Source organism: Dermacentor andersoni, chromosome 9 (genome assembly GCF_023375885.2).
Source record: "Dermacentor andersoni chromosome 9, qqDerAnde1_hic_scaffold, whole genome shotgun sequence".
Lineage (NCBI taxonomy): Eukaryota > Metazoa > Arthropoda > Arachnida > Ixodida > Ixodidae > Dermacentor > Dermacentor andersoni.
In genome coordinates, this window is record NC_092822.1 from 122,958,998 (window position 1) to 122,979,638 (window position 20,641).

At 46.5% G+C, this 20,641-nt stretch overlaps 1 protein-coding gene across 1 annotated transcript in view; it reads right to left on the bottom strand.

The window, feature by feature from the left end:
• The window catches only part of LOC126529667 (uncharacterized), a 246,707-nt gene that overhangs the window by 65,902 nt on the left and 160,164 nt on the right, over nt 1-20,641 (bottom strand). The window contains exons 6-11 of the mRNA XM_055069943.2: nt 19,690-19,964; nt 16,749-17,089; nt 15,966-16,343; nt 12,598-12,642; nt 10,772-10,912; nt 3,270-3,362 (exon numbers count right to left, since the gene is read on the bottom strand). Of these exons, the coding sequence (XP_054925918.1) occupies nt 3,270-3,362; nt 10,772-10,912; nt 12,598-12,642; nt 15,966-16,343; nt 16,749-17,089; nt 19,690-19,964 (1,273 nt within the window). The remainder of the gene's footprint in view (nt 1-3,269; nt 3,363-10,771; nt 10,913-12,597; nt 12,643-15,965; nt 16,344-16,748; nt 17,090-19,689; nt 19,965-20,641) is intronic.

Genomic DNA, 20,641 nt, shown 5'->3' on the forward strand with positions numbered 1-20,641 from the left:
CCAATAATGACCCCTTTAGTGCCAGCATCTGTCTCACCTGTGCTTAGGCAGCAACAGTGAACGATTTTAACAGACATCATCTTCCACCGAAAACGCCTATTTTTGGCCTGCCCTATGAAGATTTTCAAGCAATAAAGGTTTCTCGCATTGTCTGATTACAATATATACCTGATTCTAACACATCATTTCAGCTAAAAAAAATTGAACCAAAACCATGTTGGCAGCATTCGCACGCTTAGCCGCATAGCACGCCTGCATTTCGGTAAAGCCAAAGTTAAAAAAAAAAACATGCAACGAAGCTGACTTTAGGAAATTGACCGTCACTGCACAACACACTTGCCACTTTTCCTTGCTAAAAAATAACGTACGCATTACATTCCTACTTTGTTTAGGAGCTTTGATGTCATTTCTACATTAGTTTTCTACTTTGGACAGATAGAAAGCGGGCACTCGTTTGATTCAAGGGCATGCTAGAATTGAGCAATTATTGCCAAATGAATTGCGGTGTTATGAAGTTTTTTTCTGCATCTTGTTTAATTTAATTCACCGGATAACTTGATCAACTTTGTCAGACCCGTAAGGGTTGAATTAATGGAAGTTGACTGTATAATATATTGGTGCTTGTTGTGCGAGACCTTTGAAATTGTGCAGTTTGTCCTTCCTTAGTTTTGCAATGTTTATCACAATCAGTATGACTCGTCGCCCACTCCTGCTGAAGGCTTTAGGTTAAAGCCAGCTGTTACCCTTGTAAAAATATATATACAGTGAAACCTCGTTAAACCGTAGTTGGCCGAAGCTCGGAAAAAGTACGTACTAAATGGTAGTACTGCTTAACTGAAATTGCATAAGATCGCCCACTTGCCTGTCAAAAGCGGAACTACGAGAGAGTGCTATGAAAGGGCAGAAGACATGCAGTATTTATTTACTTCGTGTGACAAAAGTATGTTATTTTCGTTTGATGCCGTGGCAGGCTAGCAGCGATGACGGTGGCCTCAAACTCACTTGGGCTACGAGCCAGCTTTTCTCGGCAAACACCCGCATGAGGCTGATGTAACGCACAGCATCTGCCACTGTGAGGCCTGAATCGCCCGCACTTTCGCTTTCTGTGTCGTCGTCGTCACTGTCGTTAGGCGACACTTCGGCAATAACAGAGGCAACATTGGCGAAAAGCTGAACCTCCAAAAGTCGAACCTCGTGGCTGACGCATTTTCGCGGTCGCAGCAGCACTGCAGAGCAACTTCTCATTTGCATTCCAAATGCCACACGCCATAGTCCACGGTAGATCCCCCTCGCATGCCAGCACCGACTCGTTCGTGCCACGTTCGATAGTACGAACGATGTCCAATTTTCTTTCTATGCTGAGCACCCGGTTTTTGTCATAGCTTGCATGACGCCACAACACGGGCCCTCTCAACCTGTGGCATGGTGCCGAAATGATGTTGATGTGGCTCCACCCTTCCAAGCGCCCTCTGCATTTGTGCTTGGAGGCTGTTTCAATCTCTCGAGGCTCGTTGTTCTGACGTACTGCCGGGATCTTGCGATGAAAAGTGGAAACAGTACGTGTTAACCAATACGTATGCAATAAGCTGGTACGGTTTATGCGGATACAAAACGCATTATGTTCAATGGCCGCTGAGTCGGGGATTTGACTTTACTACCTTTAAAACGAAACTACTGTTTAAGGGGGGATGCGGACCTCAAAAACTGAAAAATCGCGAGAAAGTAGATTTTTGAAAAACAACATTTTAAGTTGTATGTCTCATAAACTACCTGTTCTATAATTATCAGTACCTAATTCAACTGCAATATACAAAAAAAAAATTCTACTCTTGAGGCCACTGCGGCCCACAAAACGCGTGCCCAAATGCTGAAATAAACTCAAACTTCGTGCGCGCGCCATTCCTGGACCATGCGGCCTGCTCGCGCCATCTTGGTGTCGTTTTGTCCGTGAATTCTTTGTCTCTGTTTTGCCGCCTTGCAAAATGGCATCGTCGAATCATCTGAGGCGCTATTGGCATTTTCCCGCAATGCGATGTGGAGCGCTGATTGGCCGGAACGGTGCGTTCAAATCCCGCGGGCCAAAGTGCGCCTGCCAATGGCTGCTTCGTGGACGGCGGCAATGGCTGCTCTTTTTAATGCCATACCCGCCACTCTCGCGTCGTTATTGCCCCTTGCACCATCCGCCTCAACAGACTTGCACAAGGCGATGAGCTTGTGAGCTGCTGATCGCCTTGCGCTATCTTTTAGATGATTTTCTCAGCTTTTCTTTTCTTTTTTCACTGGTTCTTTGCCGCAGGCGATGCCGGCAATGAAGCCCAAGACAGTGCAGATGTTCGGTGTGCGGAAGCGCGATATGCGGCTTGTACGAACATCGAACTTTCGATCTTCCGCAGCGAGTGCAGACTGCGTAGACGCTTGCAGCGGTGGAACTGTGCTGTCGGCTGTCGCCAGTCGAGAATCCGACACATTGAGTGTGCCTGGAGCCACAAGAGCTAATTAGAAGCTCCGCAGGAGCTTTCTAATAAAAACCCATCGGTTCAACTTTAAGGACTGTTTTCTTGGAATGGATTTTTTCGCTAGTAGTGGTGCTAGGGAAGGCAATCTCTCAAGAACCGCTCTCCAGATTTGTGTGCCGTTTTTTTTTTTTTTTTATTCTGTTCCTGAATGACTTTGCCAGGGTGTAACAAGCTTCTTTTTTTGAAAGCTGGTGCAGTTAATTTATAATAAGCAATTAATTTTTAACGAACGTGGTCATTACTGGCTACATCAAATTCAAAGTTGTGTTAAAATTTTTTGGAGGGGAAATTAAAGAGAAGGACTTTATAGCCTCCTAGGATATCTACCAAGGGATCATCGCAGTGAGTTTTAGCTTCCTACGATGTCCTGGCATTTCTCCAAGCTCTTCCTCAGGCATATACATGAACCACCTAGTTGGACCTCTATAACTCTGGAACTAATAAACACATCTTCATGAAACATTGCAGTTCCTCATAGCTCGGTGGTGTGAACGTCCCCAGAAAGTTTAATCCAGATATCTTAAAAAATAAGAAAGTTCAGTCTCCAGGGTAGACTCCCCCCCTTAAGCAGGTATGGCTCAATGAAATTTTACTGTATATCGATAGGTAGATGGAGTTTATTCTGCTTGAGCACATATGTGCACCTGATTGGCTGCTTTTCTGATCCTGACGCTGATGCTTCATGCACTGTTATATGCATCAAAAGAAGAAAACAGTAGGGCATGTGTGCACAAATGTAACAGGAAAGCTTACCTTGTCATCGATCCCAATCATGTGGTTCTCAAGGGTGTCAACCTGACCACCGAGAAGTTGCATCTTCACCAGTGGCTTTGTTGACTTCTCGTTCTGGTGGCAAAGAGAGAGAGAAAAGTCACATTTGACTACACATCAGCTTACACATCAGCTTGCAGAGAGAAAATGCAGACCATAGAACAAAAAAGAAAGTTAATTTGACCCTGAAGGGACAGACGAAATTAGTCTTATTAGTAGGTGTGCTGAAATAAACAAGGTAGAAAAATACTACAAAACATACACCTGATTTGTTTGGCAGTATTAGCTTTGATACATGAACATGAATTGAATAAGCACCCCCTCTTTATGAATTTAAAGTAGAAATGGATGTTCACCCAGTTTATTAGCACAAAATGCCTTTGATTCTGGCAATAAGAAAGACAAAACGAGCAAACCATAACATAATAGAAATTTATTGGCTTAATGCCCGTTCCTCGTCACTCTGAGACAGCACATTATCGCTGTCTATGAAAAACCAAATATCGTCCTTCATACAGTCCACAGCACATTGGATATTCTGCGTTTATCAAATGATTTCACAACAATTGCAAACGGGCCTAGACTAACCCCTTTGCTGGTTCGTCCTGTGATGCATACAATTCTCTGGAACTCCAAGAACATGTGGTGCGACTTGTTGCTGCTAGCTTAGTATGCAACATATTGTCACGTATACCCTGCTGGAGTATACAAGCTGAATCAAGATACAGGCGGTTGCACTTTACAAAAACGCAAGCGGCGACGCGCGATGCTGAGACGAACCTCGTTCTCCTTTTCTTCAGTCTCTTGCTGCGCCACACCATGTGACATTACCCCCTCTTCAAAAAAAAAAAAAGAGAAGAAGGAAAGCATACATAGGCTTGACCTGAGAGCGCCAAGATGGTCTAGGACGAACACATAGGCTATAGTCACAATCACTGTGGTGTGCGATATAGTCACAAGGCACTGATGGACGAGCAACCACAAAACTAACCGAAGCGGCTGAAAACATAGAATATTAGGGGCTATAGTATGGTTTCAACCGCACGACGTGCACAATCTCAGATTGCGGTTGTCGACGTCGGGGAGGCTGACTTCCGTCAGGAAGGACTTCGTAGTTCACGTCACTAATTCGCTGCAACACTCTGTAAGGTCCGAAGTAGCGACTCAAAAGCTTCTTGGATAGTCCTTTTCGGCGCACGGGAGTCCAGACCAAAACTTGATCACCAAGTTGGAACTCGACATCTCGATGGCGGACATTGTAACGGTGCGCATTGATGCTCTGTTGTTACTTTATGTGCACTCGGGCAAGCTGACGGGCTTCTTCCGCACGCTGCACGAAAAGTTCGGCATCTTGGGCAAGGTCGAGAGATCTATGTTGTCGCACAGCAGCATTGCTTCTAACATAGTCCGCACTTCACGGCCGTAAACGAGGTAAAATGGTGTGAAGCGTGTTGTTTCTTGCGTAGCAGTATTATAGGCAAACATTACATAAGGGAGTATCTCGTCCCATGTCTTGTGCTGTACGTCTATGTACATAGACAGCATGTCAGTCATCGTTTTGTTCAGTTGTTCTGTCAAGCCGTTTGTCTGCGGATGATAGGCAGTTGTCCTTCGATGGGTCGTACAGCTGAGTTTAAAAACGTCTTCAATGAGCTGTGCTGTAAAGGCTTTGCCTCGGTCTGTGATGACGTGCGATGGGGCGGCATGCCGTAGGACGATGCTCTGTTGATAAACTGGGCAACCTCGGAAGCTGTGCCTCGAGGCAGCGCCTTTGTCCCAGCATATCGCGTTAAATAGTCAGTGGCGACGATTATCCACCTGTCGCCAGAAGATGACAGTGGAAACGGGCCCAGAAGATCCATGCCGACCTGGTCGAAAGGTTTGCCAGGTGGGTCAATCGAATTCAGCAATCCCGCAGGCTTCACAGCTGGCAACTTTCGGCGCTGGCATTCACGGCAGGCTTGGACGTACTGCTTAACACACTCAGCAAGTCTCGGCCAGTAGTAGGATTTGCGCACTCTATCAAGCGTTCGCGTAAAACTCAAATGGCCAGACGGAGGCTCGTCATGACAGGCGAACAAAACTTCGGCACGGAGGTCTGCTGGAACGACCAAAAGGTAAGTCTTGTTGGTGGCAGCGGAGTTCTTCTTGTATAAGACGCCATGTCGTAAACAAAAAGACGACAATCCTCGAGCGATATGCCGGGGTATTGATGGGTTTCGTCCCTCCAGATGTTTGAATATAGGCCGCAGTGCGTCGTCTGTGCGCTGCCGTGTGGACAAATCAGTAATGGTTACGGCCCCAAGGAAAGCACCGTCGTCCTCAATGTCATGGTCGGTAGTGTTGATAGGAGCGCGCGAGAGTATGTCAGTGTCTTCGTGTATGCGGCCCAACTTGTACACGATGGTCACGTCGTACTCCTGCAAACGTAGACTCCACCGTGCCAATCGTAAAGAAGGGTCCCGGAGATTTGCAAGCCAGCATAACGAGTGATGATCAGTTACAACTTTGAATGGGTGGTCGTACAGGTAAGGTCGAAATTTGGCCAGCACCCATACGACGGCAAGACACTCTTTCTTCGTGGTGGTGTAGTTGGTCTCTGCACGCGATAGTGTACGACTTGCGTAGGCGATCACTCTTTCAATACTTTCCTGCCGTTGTACAAGCACCGCACCAAGACCAACATTACTGGCGTCTGTATGAACTTCCGTGTCCGCCTCCTCGTCAAAGTGGGCCAAAACTGGTGCTGACACCAGACGCTACCGAAGCTTGGTGAAAGCAGTCTTGCTCTGAGGACCAGATAAATGATACATCGTCCCTCGTGAGGCGAGTCAGCGGCTCCACCATCTTCGAAAAATTTTCGATGAAACGCCGGTAGTATGCGCAAAGGCCCAGGAAGCGTCGGACACCTTTCTTGTCGGTCAGTGTTGGAAACAAGGCTACAGCGGCAGTTCTCACGGGATCGGGGCTAACGCCTTCCGCGCTGACCACGTGTCCGAGAAACATCAGCTCCTTGTAGCCGAAATGACACTTCTGAGGCTTAAGGGTGAGGTTAGCCGATCGGATGGCTTCGAGAACTTGCCGCAGTCATTTCAGGTGGTCGTCAAATGTCGCCGAAAGAACAACCACATCGTCAAGGTAGACGAGGCAGCTTTGCCACTTCAGACCATTGAGAACGGTGTCCATCATTTGCTGGAAAGTTGCTGGTGCCGAACAGAGACCGAAAGGAAGTACTCTGAATTCGTAAAGGCCATCTGGAGTGACCAAAGCAGTTTTTTCGCGGTCTCGTTCATCGACCTCAATTTGCCAGTAACCGCTCTTTAGATCGAGCGACGAAAAATACTTACCTCGCCGCAACCTGTCTAAAGAGTCATCGATACGTGGTAGTGGGTACACGTCCTTCTTGGTAACATCGTTGAGGCGTCGATAATCAACACAGAAACGAAGCGTTCTGTCTTTTTTCTTGAATAGAACGACCGGGGAGGACAACGGACTGTGCGAAGGCTGAATGACACCATCATCTAGCATCTCCTTGACTTGGGCTTGAATTGCTTCACGTTCTTTCGGCGAGACACAAAAAGGCTGTTGTTTGATGGGACATGCGTCAGCGGATGTCGTTATTCGGTGCTTCGTGATTGGCGTTTGGCCCACCTTAGTAGCCCGAGTGAAGCGTGCGCGGAATTCGTTTAAGAGTTCCTCCAGTGCGCTCTTTTGGTCCTCCGTAAGCTCGGAGTTTACGTCGATGTCTCTCAGCGAACTGTCGTCTGTGTCCACCTCAGAAGCAAAGCACTCGACGATGTCCGTCGATGATTCGGCGTAGGCGATGGCAGTGCCACGAAAAATGTGCCGATACTCAAAGGTAAAGTTGGTAACGAGGACTGTTGTCTGGCTTTCACGAAGTTCCACAAGGCTTCGCACTACACAAATACCTTGCGCCAGCAACATAGAAATGTTGCCTTCGACAATGGCTTCACCGTCTTGTAGTTCGTCGGACTTGACCAGAACCATAACACTCGCACGCGGTGATATCGTGATGCTCTCGTCCGAAATGCGAAGTGCGGATCTGTGTCCAACGGCGTCGGTCTGTGTTGTTGCCCTTTGCGTCGAGAAAGTGATGCAGCGCTCACGGAGGTCAATAATGGTGCCATATTCCCGGAGAAAGTCCATCCCAAGGATTAAATCGCGGGAACACTCGCGTAGAACCAGACAAGTGGCGAGAAAAGCAGCACTGTGAATTTCTACTCTGGCCGTGCATAGGCCAAGCGGTGTGACGACGTGGCCACCTGCCGTACGAACTGGTGCCCCGTTCCAGGGCAACATAACTTTTTTCAGAACGCTCGCCAGTTTTCCACTAAGAATAGAGTAATCGGCGCCGGTATCTACAAGTGCACTCACTTTTTTTCCGTCGATCAACACAGGTATGTCCAGTGAAATCTTGTTCGCGGAAACTGGTTCTGGCGTCATCGTGTTTTGGTTATTCTGTGGTTGGCACGATACGAGGTCTTGAGTGTGTCGAGTATCAGCGGCCCCGCCTCGGAAGGTCGCTGACATCAGTTTTCCCGGCGTGGACTTGGTCATCGCCCTTGTGTCGTCCTCGAGGTGGTATCACGAGCAGGGCAATATCGGTGCGGTGAGGGTGAGCGTGACTGCTGCTGCGATGGGCCCGGTCTGCGCTGCGGTTCGAGAAATTTTGCGATGTCAGGTGGTCTTTGGCCGAACCTAGGTCGAGGTGAATCGATAGAAAAACCCCGAAGTCCGAGTCGTCGGTAGGGGCACTCCCGATACACATGACCAGCTTCGCCGCAGTGGTAGCAAAGCGGTCGTCGATCAGGTGCTCGCCAAACCTCCGATTTCCTCGCGGGTGTTCGGCAATCGGCGAAATATGGTAGCGGAGTTGTCGGAGCGGCTTGCGCCGATTGCAACGCGACTGCCGGCACCACATAAGTAGGTGCGAAAGCTTGGATGGGGCTCAGTAATGTTTCTGCGTACGTCATGCGCCGGGATTTGCTTGGCAGAGGTGGTGCTTCACTGCTGCAAAGAGATGCCTGCAGTGCCTGCTGTACTTCGTTGCGTACGTCGCTGGGTTGCGTACGACGCTGGCGAGGGAGCTGACAGGAGGTGGCGACGTACCGTGGTGCTTCTGCAGCTCGTCGCGAACCACTGAGCGAATCAGCTCGCAAAGCAAGGCGACGTCACACCCTAAGCCTACCGGCGTATCCGGAGTGCAGGCGGCATTTACTTGTCGGTTGTACAAGTTCGACCGTTGCTGAAGGGTCTTCTCCATCGCGGTGGCTTCGGTGAGCAACTCCACAACAGTCTTGGGCGTATTCCGAACAAGACCGCCAAAGAGCTGCTCCTTTACGCCTCTCATCAGATGACGCACCTTCTTCTCTTCCGACATGCTCGGATCGGCACGCTGAAAGAGACGCGTCATGTCCTCCATGTACATCGTGACGCTCTCGTTGGGCTTTTGAACGCGTGACTGAAGGGCCCGCTCCGCTTTTTCTCGGCGATAGGAGCTGGAGTAAGTCTCAAGTAGCTTGCACTGGAACTCAGGCCAGGATGACAGGGCACTATCGCGGTTCATAAACCACGTGCGAGCACCATCCTGGAGGCTGAAGTAGACGTTCCCGAGTTTGGCGTTGTTGTCCCACTCGTTAAACGCAGCCACGCGCTCGAACTCCGCCAGCCAGTCTTCCACGTCTTCAAATGTGTCGCCATGAAAAGCCGTTGGCACTTGGGGGTTCAGCAGTGTTAGATAAGTTGGTGTCAACCATTCTGTAGAAGTCGCAGTGGTCGCAGTCATCACTTTTTCCTGGAGGTTTCCAAATTGTGGGGCGAGGCCTCGGATTCGCCGGCTTGTGCAGTCAACTCCAACTGTGGGGCGAGGTTCTTGCTGCCCAGTGGGGTCTCCTGCATAAGTTGAGCGTACCCAGCAAAGCTCCACCAAATTGTCGCGTATACCCTGCTGGAGTATACAAGCTGAATCAAGATACAGGCAGGTGCACTTTACGAAAACACAAGCGGCGACGTGCGATGCTGAGACGAACCTCGTTCTCCTCTTCTTCAGTCTCTTGCTGCGCCACACCATGTGGCAATATCTTTTGAATGTTCTTTTTAATCAGATTGAAGGCAGCGCATCGTAGTCGTTGTCGTATGCAAGACCTTGTTCTGTCCTGTTGCTTTCCATAGTCGCCGTTCTTGTAATGATAATGGCGATGATGCCAGTGAGGCTGGCTCTGACGATAGGCTGATGTGAATGTTTCAAGCGCGTTTTTGTTTTTGTATCGGACTGCACCGCCCAAGCAATTTGTGGACAAATTTCATTGGACAGAAAGGTGCACATAAACATTGGGTTCATACTGAAATAAATTACCGTAGGCCACCATTACCGCTATAAAATCTTGCTGGGGCAGGCCAAAAATAGGTGTTTTCAATGAAGAGATGTGTGCTTGATGCATTCATTGCACTCCTACGACGCCAAGACGGATATGCTGCCACTATTGCAGTCACCACTGTGGTCACCATGGGAGTCGGGCACATGTGTGATGACCATCCAAATTTGAATACCCAGCGAAGGCTAATTTCGGGACCAAAATAACCAAACTTTGGTCCCATAGAAATGTATGGGCACCGGCGGGACCTTCAGTCGGCATTGGTCGGATAACTCGAAAACTTGAATTTACCGGAGTCAAATTAACAGAATTCTACTGTATCTAAAAAGAGGTCACCACAGGAAGAAAGCTCGATGATGTTGCTTGAATGGCGATTCCCAGCATGTAGCATTTACAGGCAGAATAAGACAAGGTGATAAGAAGCTCTCTTCAGTGATTATGTCTTTTAGTGTCTCTGCGTCGGTCCCATGAATGCCAAATTAATAACAAAGAGAGAAAGAGAGCCAATTAACAGAAAGGCAGAGATGCTGGCCCAATCTGTATCCTGCTACTTTGCACTGGGAAAGAAGGAAAAGAAGAGTACTTAGGAGTGATAATGATGAATACGAGGATTCACCATGACGCAGAATCGTAAGAGCCACATGTCCGCTCCGGTGCCTTGTAAGAGGCCAGAGATGCACCTACAATCACGACTGTGCAGTTTCTGGTCAGGCATAGACATGTGCAATTGAAGAGACAAAGCCCGCGATTTTGTAGCGATGCCTTTCCAGCATTTTTTTGCATTTGTCAAGCAAAACTCCACCCTGGGCGGAGTGTCAAACACAGCCACTCGCGAAAGGGAGGAGCACTCAAAGGCATTGGCATCGAGAAAGGAATCGCTACAATACAGTGGCCCGGCTGCCATTCTTGCGTGTACACAACAAAAACGCAAGACGTGTGCGAGTGTATTGCGCATCAGACACTGGAAATTGACTTCATGTCGTGTTCGCTTGTTTTATGCCCACCTCATCAATGGCAGTGACAATGGTTCAAATCGTAAGTTAAGAAGAAACCCAGCATGGCAAGTGACAGAGGCAAGGGGAGACGTGCCTCGAGGCAGGAGAGCATGCCGTCCTGTAGCCGCATGTATCGCCGCCTCCAGGGGTTCCAGTAGGTGGCCTTCTTGCGGTTTGAAGGCATCACATCCAGGTATCCCTCGCGGTTGATGCATGCCCCGCAGTCCCGTGAACCCTGGATGATGAGGACACTGTTTATTTACAGCCACCTTTCCTCATCGCTGCATTTGTTTCACCCGTTCACTATGAGCAGTTTCTGCAAAAATGGCCTAAATATATTCATTATTTCTATTAACCTAGACAAATATATACATAAAGAAAAGGCCATAAATATATTTCTGAGAATGTTTCAGAAGAAGGCTGCAAAAAAAATCATGAAAAAAAAAAGACTGAATGCAAGATTGGCTCACTCGTAGTACTCTTGAAAACCAGTTCTCAACAGAAGAACTATCGCCAGACCATGAGGCCATCTTGAGAAAGTGGCTCACAACACAAAAACATGCTTCTAAATTTGGGTACATTCGTTGATATAGTATATATGTATATTTTTTTGTGCGGCCACCTTTCACGACACATGAAAATAGAAAGAGAGAAACAGAAACGAAAGAAATGCATGCAGTGAAGCCCAACTAACTATGCATGTTAAAGGTGAACTTGTATTTCGAGGTTTTACTTTAGATGACCACAGCTTATCTTTGGTAGAAACAGTACAAACTTCAACAATGTGCCTGCCTTGTCCTTGGCAGGGACTGTCCACCGCAGCTATTCAAGCTAAAAGAACCATGTTTGCAAGTATATAATGCAATCATAATGTACTGTGATGGTGCATGTTTGGCAACTGAGGAAAAAAAAAGAAATTAAAAATATAACATTAAAAAATATTATGGTATGCAACCACAATTGTTCTACCACAGTGTTACAAATGATCCACTGCACTCAAGCTCAGGCATACTTGCACAGGATTGCTTCAGGCCCTGGAATATGCTTTTTATTTCCTGAAAGTTCATCAATAGAATCGAACCTCAATATGACAAACGCGTATACAGTAAATTATTGGATATAATGATGTAAGTCTAAATCATTTCTCAGGGATGTCAGCATGTAATGAATATATTCTTACAACGTATACTAACGATATTTTCATGTTGGATATGACTTTGTTATAACGAACTGACAGCAGGTAGAACCACCGATAACATTAGAGAAACTTCGATACATGCAGGCGCATGCTGCGCCGAGCGATGTTTAACATTTGTTAACCGGTGAACAGCGGTCACCAGTGAAAGATAAAAAAGTACACGTGTCAATATCATCTTATAACAGTCTTCGAAAAAAAATCTGAAGAAACCTAAGCAGTTTTTATGTTTTGTACATGCAAAAATATTGATGTCTATTTGAACGCTGCTGAGCGGTCCTTCCAAGTTATGAACTCACGGGCAAGCGAGCGTATTGAAACGCTTGGTGCGTTTTGATTTGACCTTACCGAGGCACAGTTAGAACACAAGAGAGAGCTTGCTTGGACAAGGAACGCATGAATAACACAGGCTTCCGAGAGCAAGGGTGACTTGGCGTTGCGGTGATACCCTCTCTCCCTTGCATTACTGTGGCAGTAGGTATTGCCTTTAAACTGCTCTGCTCAGTTGAGGCAAAAGCCAGCAAGCATGAGCCAGTGTCACGAGCACACATGCGTTCGTGACGTGCCATCGCAGCCAATGGGAAGTTTTGCTGCTACAGGCTTTTTATTGCTCAATGGGCCATTTTATGCTTTCCCGTGAAAAATGCAGGTTACTGTACACGAAAACCAGGAAAGGCAGGCTCTCTGCATGAACCTAGGTGTAGAAAGAAAATTGTTGTGCATACCTGCTGAGGCATTTCAATTCTGTACAGTTCCTTCAGGAGCTCAGTCTGGAAAGAAAGAAATGGCATTGAGCATGAGAACCAGATCCACTGGGCCAAAATATACTGCTTAAACACCACAGCTCTCATGTCCTGCACAGGAGGCATCTAAACTTATATGGCACAGAACTTGGTCACACCAGCCAGCAGCAGAATCCAACAAGCAATACAACTCAAGATGCTCTACAAGTCGACATCAGCGCACTGAACTACCAACCAGGCTGTGTACAAAGCTGTGTGCACAATTGATGAGTTAACAAGTAATGTGGCTAGCCCGTATATGGGCATTCAGCATGTTATTCAGCATTCACAGAATGCGTTTGCTTGTCTGTTCCTTTTTGTCCAGTCTCTCAGTTGTTGTTTCGTTGCTATTTTGCATCATGCATCCTGCAAATGAACAACTAACTGTCTTGTCAACTCTGACATGTAAGCTGCACAGTGCATGTGTTCAACAATGCATTTTGAGTGGAGCACATGCGGGATCTAGACTGTTAAGTAATAACTTCAGTGCTCATTATCGTTGACCTATTTAACCCCCTGAGTGTTGAAGATTTCTACTAGCAAACTCCAATCACCTTTGTATCACATGTTGCCCTTAACTGCATTTTACTTGCCTCAGCACTCATTCTATAACTCGAATAGACCTCCAATTACCTGCTCTTCACATTATTATGCAACATGCACTTCTGCCTCTTAATCTTTGATCTAAACTAGAATATGCTAACCATGGACCCAATAACGTAAAACTATTCTAATCTGTTCTTATCCTAATCTTTTGACGTCAATCCTATTGCATAACCACTGACACAAGCATCAGGCGGTGACCCGTAGCATTGAACTGCCCAATGAAACGCTTCCCTCATTTATAGGAGGTCATTTTTCTTTGCTTTCAAAGTGAATAGCATTGCCTACTTTTCAGGTTTTCCATGTCCAATTGGCTGACAAGAGCCGAGGAGCACGTATGAGTGGAGAGAGTTTCAATATGGGGCCGAGCCAGCGCAGTGAAAGTACATAACCGGATGAGGAGGGTGGTGCCAGCGTCTGCGATTGGCCCACCTCCTACTGTTTAGCTTGCGGTGGTTGGTCAAAAATTGCAGTGGTATGCAACGAAAGGTTAAAAATGTTGCTAAGACAGATCCTCAGCAAAGAGGAGCTCGCAGAGCGATGTCAAATACGTGCCGAAAGGGCACAACAACATTACAGTGCCATGAACATTTTTTTATTATAAGCAAATAAATCCATTCTCCCCAGAAACTCAATAGTAACCAGTGCCAGAGCCATGAGCATGCAGTCATCTTCTAGGCCTTTCACAACGGGGCAATCTTCAGCTATTCCTAAACAAAGTCAGTTTTGTTTTGCATACCGTATTTTTTCACGTATAATCCACCACTGTATATAACCCGCACCCCCAATGACAAAAGCCTGCAAAGAAAAGGAAATTCTGTACGTATTACCATTCAGAAATAACTCCATACAACGCTCAAATCTTTGCAGAAACAGTTTCCATTCGTGGATGCATGACTCATACACATCGTATATTCGACCACTAGCTCTATTCCACCCCCCACACACCCCTCCCTCTCCTCTTTGGCAATGCTGATAAAGCTGGATTCCCATGATGGATGTGAATCGCGGACAAATAAGTCACATGACACATGTGACTTCAATCAAAACACTTTGCAGCTAGCATTCACACGACAGAGGATGACAGCGCTGCTGACGGAGCCACCATATCATGGGGCAATGCCAATAGAGCAAGCGCGATCGAGCCGAAAATCCGAACAGCAATTTGGCTCGCGCTGTATCGTAAGTGCCGTGAGAACAAAGCTTGCTGATGCCACGTCCACTATTTGCTTACTGCTAAACACAAAATGGCGACCTATGAAGAGGAAGGGAACGGGCGACCATGAAGGACGGAAGAAAGGAGCTTTAACACACAGGGCTGAGGAGAGGGTGGGGTTCCCTAGGAGATAACGAAACTTCGTATGGCAGAGAACCTTGCCTCGAGGTGTGGCTTCACAGCAGCGCGGTGCTGGGGAGAGGATGGGGTTCCTTAGGAGATGACGAAACTGAATAGTGGGGAACCGTGCCTTGAAATGCTGCTTCACAGCAACGCGCGCATCGCTGCTGTAAAGCCACACCTTAAATGACAGAGAACCATGCCTTAAAATGCAGCTTCACGGCACCACGCGCTGTGCTGATGTGAAGCCACACCCCGACGCAAAATTCGCATTTAACTCTCATCCCGACCTTACTGTTAAATTTTTGGTGCGAGTTATGCCCGAAAATACAGCAATGATGGATCTTTAATATTGCTACGGAACAGCATTTGCGATGACGAAGAGGCGAGCAGTGTGAAGACGACGACTACGACGATTAGCGGCTAGCGCGGGCTGTTGCCTCTTGGCCAAGTGCGGCATGTTGCCTTGTAAACATACTTGTATATAGCTTTTCGTTGGCGTCTTCCTACATAACAATATGTACACATCACTTTTACATGGTGAGAATCCGCGGTTTTGTGACACCATGTGACACGCAGGCAAAGCAAACACAGCCCGAAAACTTTTCACCAGTAGCAGAGGGCTAATGGCGAAAAAGGCTTAGAATAGGAAATGATTATTTTTCATTTTTTCAGTCCAAACATGCATAATCAGCGTGTACACGTCACATCAGATGCGGAGTTTTCGTTCTTTTCATCATGTGACATGACAGACAGGCGAAGAGGGGCTCGCCCAATAAATTTTTTTGCACTCGTGGAGTTCATTGCAGAAATGGCACAGAAACAGTTTGGAACAGCCTTATGGTATAGAACCCCATGTTTGCTCTCTAATCCATACTGCCATCTTCTTGTCTTTTAACATTACATCTATGACTTTGTTTCACTGGTTCTTAGTTTCATCTCAAGTTTCTGTTATCCTAGTTCTACTGGCCCCCCAAAATACAGCAACTGTATACTTTTGCTCTCTAGAAGATTTGTAAGCTGCTGTTCATGATTGGCAGGTTCTGTTCAACGGTGCTTGCCCAATGTAAATTCAAGAAAGTATGGCCATGTGGAACAAACAGCACAGTCAAACTGACTATGACTGCTGTACACGTTGAATAGCCCAGCGAAAGAACATCTCAAGTCAACAAAGTGCTCATTTGGGCTGGGCGACACATGTTTAGAGGGAAAAAAATAATAATAATAAAAACGAAAATGCTTGCATTTCAAGTGTACAAAGACTATTCCTTTTTGATATGTAATGAGGCCTCGAGTTTTCTCAGTCAGAAGAGAAAATAAATAACTTGCAAGGATTAACACCACCTTGAAGATGAACCACAAATACACTTACAGGATTCCACATTAGGGTAGAACTCCTCGGCAACAGCTCTTCATCGACAGAGGGGTCAACATGTGTTGATGTGACAGGCAATGTACCTCCGTTGGTCGTCCATGACGGAGAGTCGTTTGCAGATACGTGGTTCACTGTTACCGTAGTGACAGCTTCAGCAGGTCGTGACCTTGCAGTCACGGTCAGCATCGGGGTCATGGTAGGTGAGGGTGATGTGATAACAGATGTGGTGGCAGTTGTGGTGCGTGATGGCAGTGGCGACTGGCCGTTTGTCATGACCGAGACTTGCTCGAAGCTCTTGATGAGTTCAGCCAGTCGGCTGCCTTTGAGAAGCTCGGGGCCTCGTGGTGATGAGTCATTCTGTTGCGCTGAGAGAACCTGCACAAGGATGGTCACAGATGGCCGTTTCAGCATCGGGATAGACATTCAACTTACATTTTCTGCCTCATATACCTGCTCATGTGGCATGCAGTTATTAAACACACTAGGGTTGATTGAACAGTCAACATTCTCTTAATTGTGTGCTTACATTACAACCAGTGTTCTAGAGAAATTAACGGTGTCACTATGGTGACCTTTCATTATAGGCTCAGGTCTTGTCACGCCACCATCATCTCCAATATTGGCCCCTTGGCACAATGGCTGATACTAAATAAATGGAATAATAAAATGCATGGATAAAAATATGACCCCTATATTTACATGTGCAGGTCAAGCACACTCACAACTCAGTAATATTTTTATTCCCGCAAAAATAAACGGAGAAGGTTGAAATGAACTTACACTGCGAAGCGAATCAGGACCGTTGCATTGAATAGACACAGTAGCTCGTGGGACATCACTTGAATGCCTTGACACTTGTCTTGGCTCTGGCTTTGACTCTAACTTTGGTTCATGCTTAGGCTCAGGTTTGATGTTGTGCTTCATTTCGGGACGTTCCTTGGTGTCGGGGCTGGTCTCTGGACTCCCACGGGATGAGTCACAGTCTCGTGTCCACGGAAGTGAGTGCAGTCCGCTGTCGGTGTCCTCTGACCGCTTGCCGTGCCTCCGGTCATCATCACTGCCACTGCTGTGATGCTCATCAGTCACCCCTGAATCGTGCTCAGTCATTCGACTCCGCTCGCCTGCATTTCAATTCATTGCAAAGACTGTACGATGTGTGCACTAGCTCTACAATAGAACCACACCATACACACATCAGACACAAGAATACCTCTGTTACATGCAATATTTGTAACATATGTACATGATGTTATAATCATTAAAACATTAATAAATTAGCATTTTAATAATCTCACAAAAAGAAATAAGAAATGCTAGCATGATGTTTTTAAAGGGGCAGCTACGGGTCTACCATAGATTTTGTTGGCCTGTGAGAATTTAGCCATGATGATATGTGGCACTCGACAAATGTAGTCGAGTGTAAAGTTGTAGACACAATTGTGTGATCACACAATTTTACAATCAGTGTGATCACACAAGATTGGCATGTTGGCTTGCCAGATGCCGGCCAACCAAGTCAAGCCGCCGGCCAAAATGTGTATGTGTGTTTAGATTGTCCCTGTTCAAGTTGGTCTTTGCCTAGCACTTTAACATTTTTACTACCAAAACACTATTTTAAGCTGCAAGCAAACAAATACAGTAGAACCTCATTCATACATTCTGGAAAAAAAGAATGCCAGAACACATGGACTAACCAAGAAAATGTACGATAAGTCTTCACTAAAAAATTGACAGACAGAAATGTAGTTGATATCTATGTAATGCAGGGCATTTTATGAGCTTTTGCGGCATGAGTCGCTGACATGAGCCAAGCTGGTGGAGCTTGGGTGCCCCTGCATGCTATCATTCCCGTGTGTTGTCGTTTTTACGGCTTGCATTTGCACTCCTTGAATTCAGCTTGGGTCAGCAGCACCTTCGAGTGGGGCATTTTGGCAGGGTTTCAATGCGCCCACTCAGCGCAAATCATTATTGCACGAGAGGTGGATGTGCGTTGAGTTGGTAGGGTTTAAGCGCTGCCATTTTAACAACAAGTCAGCAAGACCCCACAAATGTTTTAAAACTTGTGGGGTCTCACACAAGCTCCTGGCACAAAGGAACAACAACACAGTAGTGTAAACAACCATAAGGGCATTTATAGCACCTTCCATACACTAATGCCTGCTAGCCAAATTACTACACCAATGGGCACGCAACAAATCGAGAAAGTCCAACTCACCATGACCAGATAGCGAGCGAATATGTTCGCCCCATACCGGACACTAATGCTTAGTACTACGTGTGTAGTTATGTGAACGGTGTTGCGTTCGAACAAGCGTGTTCATCCAATACAGCGTCCCGCTCCTAGGCTTTCCACAGGCAGGTCGACGCATGAGCGAAGCGTCCGCACCGTTCACCGACCTCATGCCAAAGAGGAAAAGCCTACTTCCTGCCGTGCCTGACTAACCCCACCATTAGGCGGCATTAGCAGCACAACACTTGCGCCATCTCTCGTAAATATGCTGTAACCACACCAACTGGCGGCGGCGCTTAGGTATGGGGAAAAGCCGTATTACAGGAGACGTGAGAGCCATTGTGGGGAAAACAACATAGGGGGACGCGTGAGAGTCGAGTATCCCCATGGACAGTGACAGGAAATCTAAACGAAATTGAGCTGATGGGCAACAACAGAATACGATGCTAACTATGCCGCCAGAGCGATACATGATGCTCCCTTTGCACTGCCTGCAGCAGGGAATTGTGGCACGTTTGGGTTATCATCTATTAAAGGTGTGCAGTATGCTTCCAACGGCACTACGGCACACACGCTGCGAAACAGACAAGTGAAGATTATTGCTTATTGCAATAGGGTTGGTGACGATAGCTGTGAAAGCTGCGCGAGGTGACCCGAGAGGAGATTTGCTGGTACTAAAATAATAAACCGAGCGCATGCCGTCGTTTTTACGTGACACAGGTGGGTGAGTAGTGCAGTGATGCGGCCGCGACGGGTGGCTACTGTTCTCGATCCCGAGTGCCTTGCACATTTTCTTGTTTACATGGGATCTAGCAGCTGGAAAACGTATCATGCGATCGCAGTTTGCTGATCTACTAAATGTTTGTGCCGAAAGACCGTGTTTTACAGCAACGTATGAATTGGTAAAAAATAAGCATAGCTGTGTTGAGTAATTTTTACATTCTCGATCGCAAACGTTGGCGTGGGGCGATTGCAGGTAATGGGATTGTATCAATGAAGTTCTACTGCACATGCTTCACTGTAATCAATCTTGCCTTGTAGAAAAATGAAAAATGAAATGCGACATGGTATGTCATTCGTTCTGGTGTTGGCTCCAACGTACATGCCTACCTTTGCAATAATAAGACCTATGTGCAAGACATGTTGTTACCCAGTACCCCTCACATACCTGTGCCCTTTGAACGGAACACACTCAACAGTGATACTGCTTTAAAATTGTGGCTGCAATACTGATGTCACAATACTGTGCATATATGCCTTTTGACCCAGTGAAAGGCACACTGACTCTCACAGCTCTCACCTTAGACAAGCTGGAAATTGACTGGTCCTGCAAACAAGACACTGCACTGAATGTACTGAAAGCAGTGAACTCAAATTATCACATTTTGTTGCTTGACAACAGTACCTTACTGCTACTGTGCTACAATAGCACATGAATAGGTTTCTTTCCACCACATGAATAGATCAGTAAACAAGTAATGGGGTGCTTACCCATTGGGTCCGAGCAATCAGAGTTGCTGGCATGGTCCTCGTCCTCCTCAGGAATGACTTCAAGCTCAGTCTCCTCTGGGTAGAAGGCATAGTGGTGCCGAGAGTCGTAGCCGCGCTGCTGCATCTCCTCCTCATCTTCATCGTAACGCAGGTGGTAGTCGCCCTCGTCATCGTCTGACACGTCACTGGAAGCTTCGCGCACCAGCGGTTGAGGGCTGCTGCCAGGCAGTGTCGAGTCCTCAGAGTGGTAGTCCTCGTTTGTGATGAACGTGTTTCTGCACATAATGCCCACCCACCATCCCACATCAAGGAGAAATATAATGCCTTGATTTCTGACCGTCGTACTAGAAAAAAACAATGAAATTTTATTTCAGTTAAAGTTAATTAGTATAGTCTTTAATTCTTTAGTAATTTATTTGCTAAGTGCCTCATAACTGCAAGTTTGCTCCAGCATGTCAAAAATGCCACTGTGGATTTTGTCTTGTTTCCCATGGTTAAGTTAGCATTTTGAGGTGCCAAATTCAGCCTATAAAAACAATAAATTGGACTTTGTGGAGCTAAAAAGCAGTGAGCTTGGCACAACGAAGTCTACGACTAAAGCACTGGCAGCTGTTTCCGACAGGAAATTGAGCGAGTTGGGAGAGGTATGCCACATTCAACTGTAGTGCAACAAGATGGAGGTTAAGCAGAAGAAAGGAAGCACACACAAACACAACACTTACAACTGAATTTTTATTAAGAGAACATGAGCTTAAATAAAAGCAGTAACCAGTAAGATCTCTTTGCACCTAAGCCCAGCTGATATTTCGTTTCTCGACTGCAAATGAGAAGATTCTTGCATTTGCTGACGTATGATTTTGCATGGAAGTTACCCATTTTTCTTAAAGAACTACAGTAGTCTTCCGTTAATTAGATTTTTTGGTTAAATCAATCCCAACCGAAAGTCCTGGCT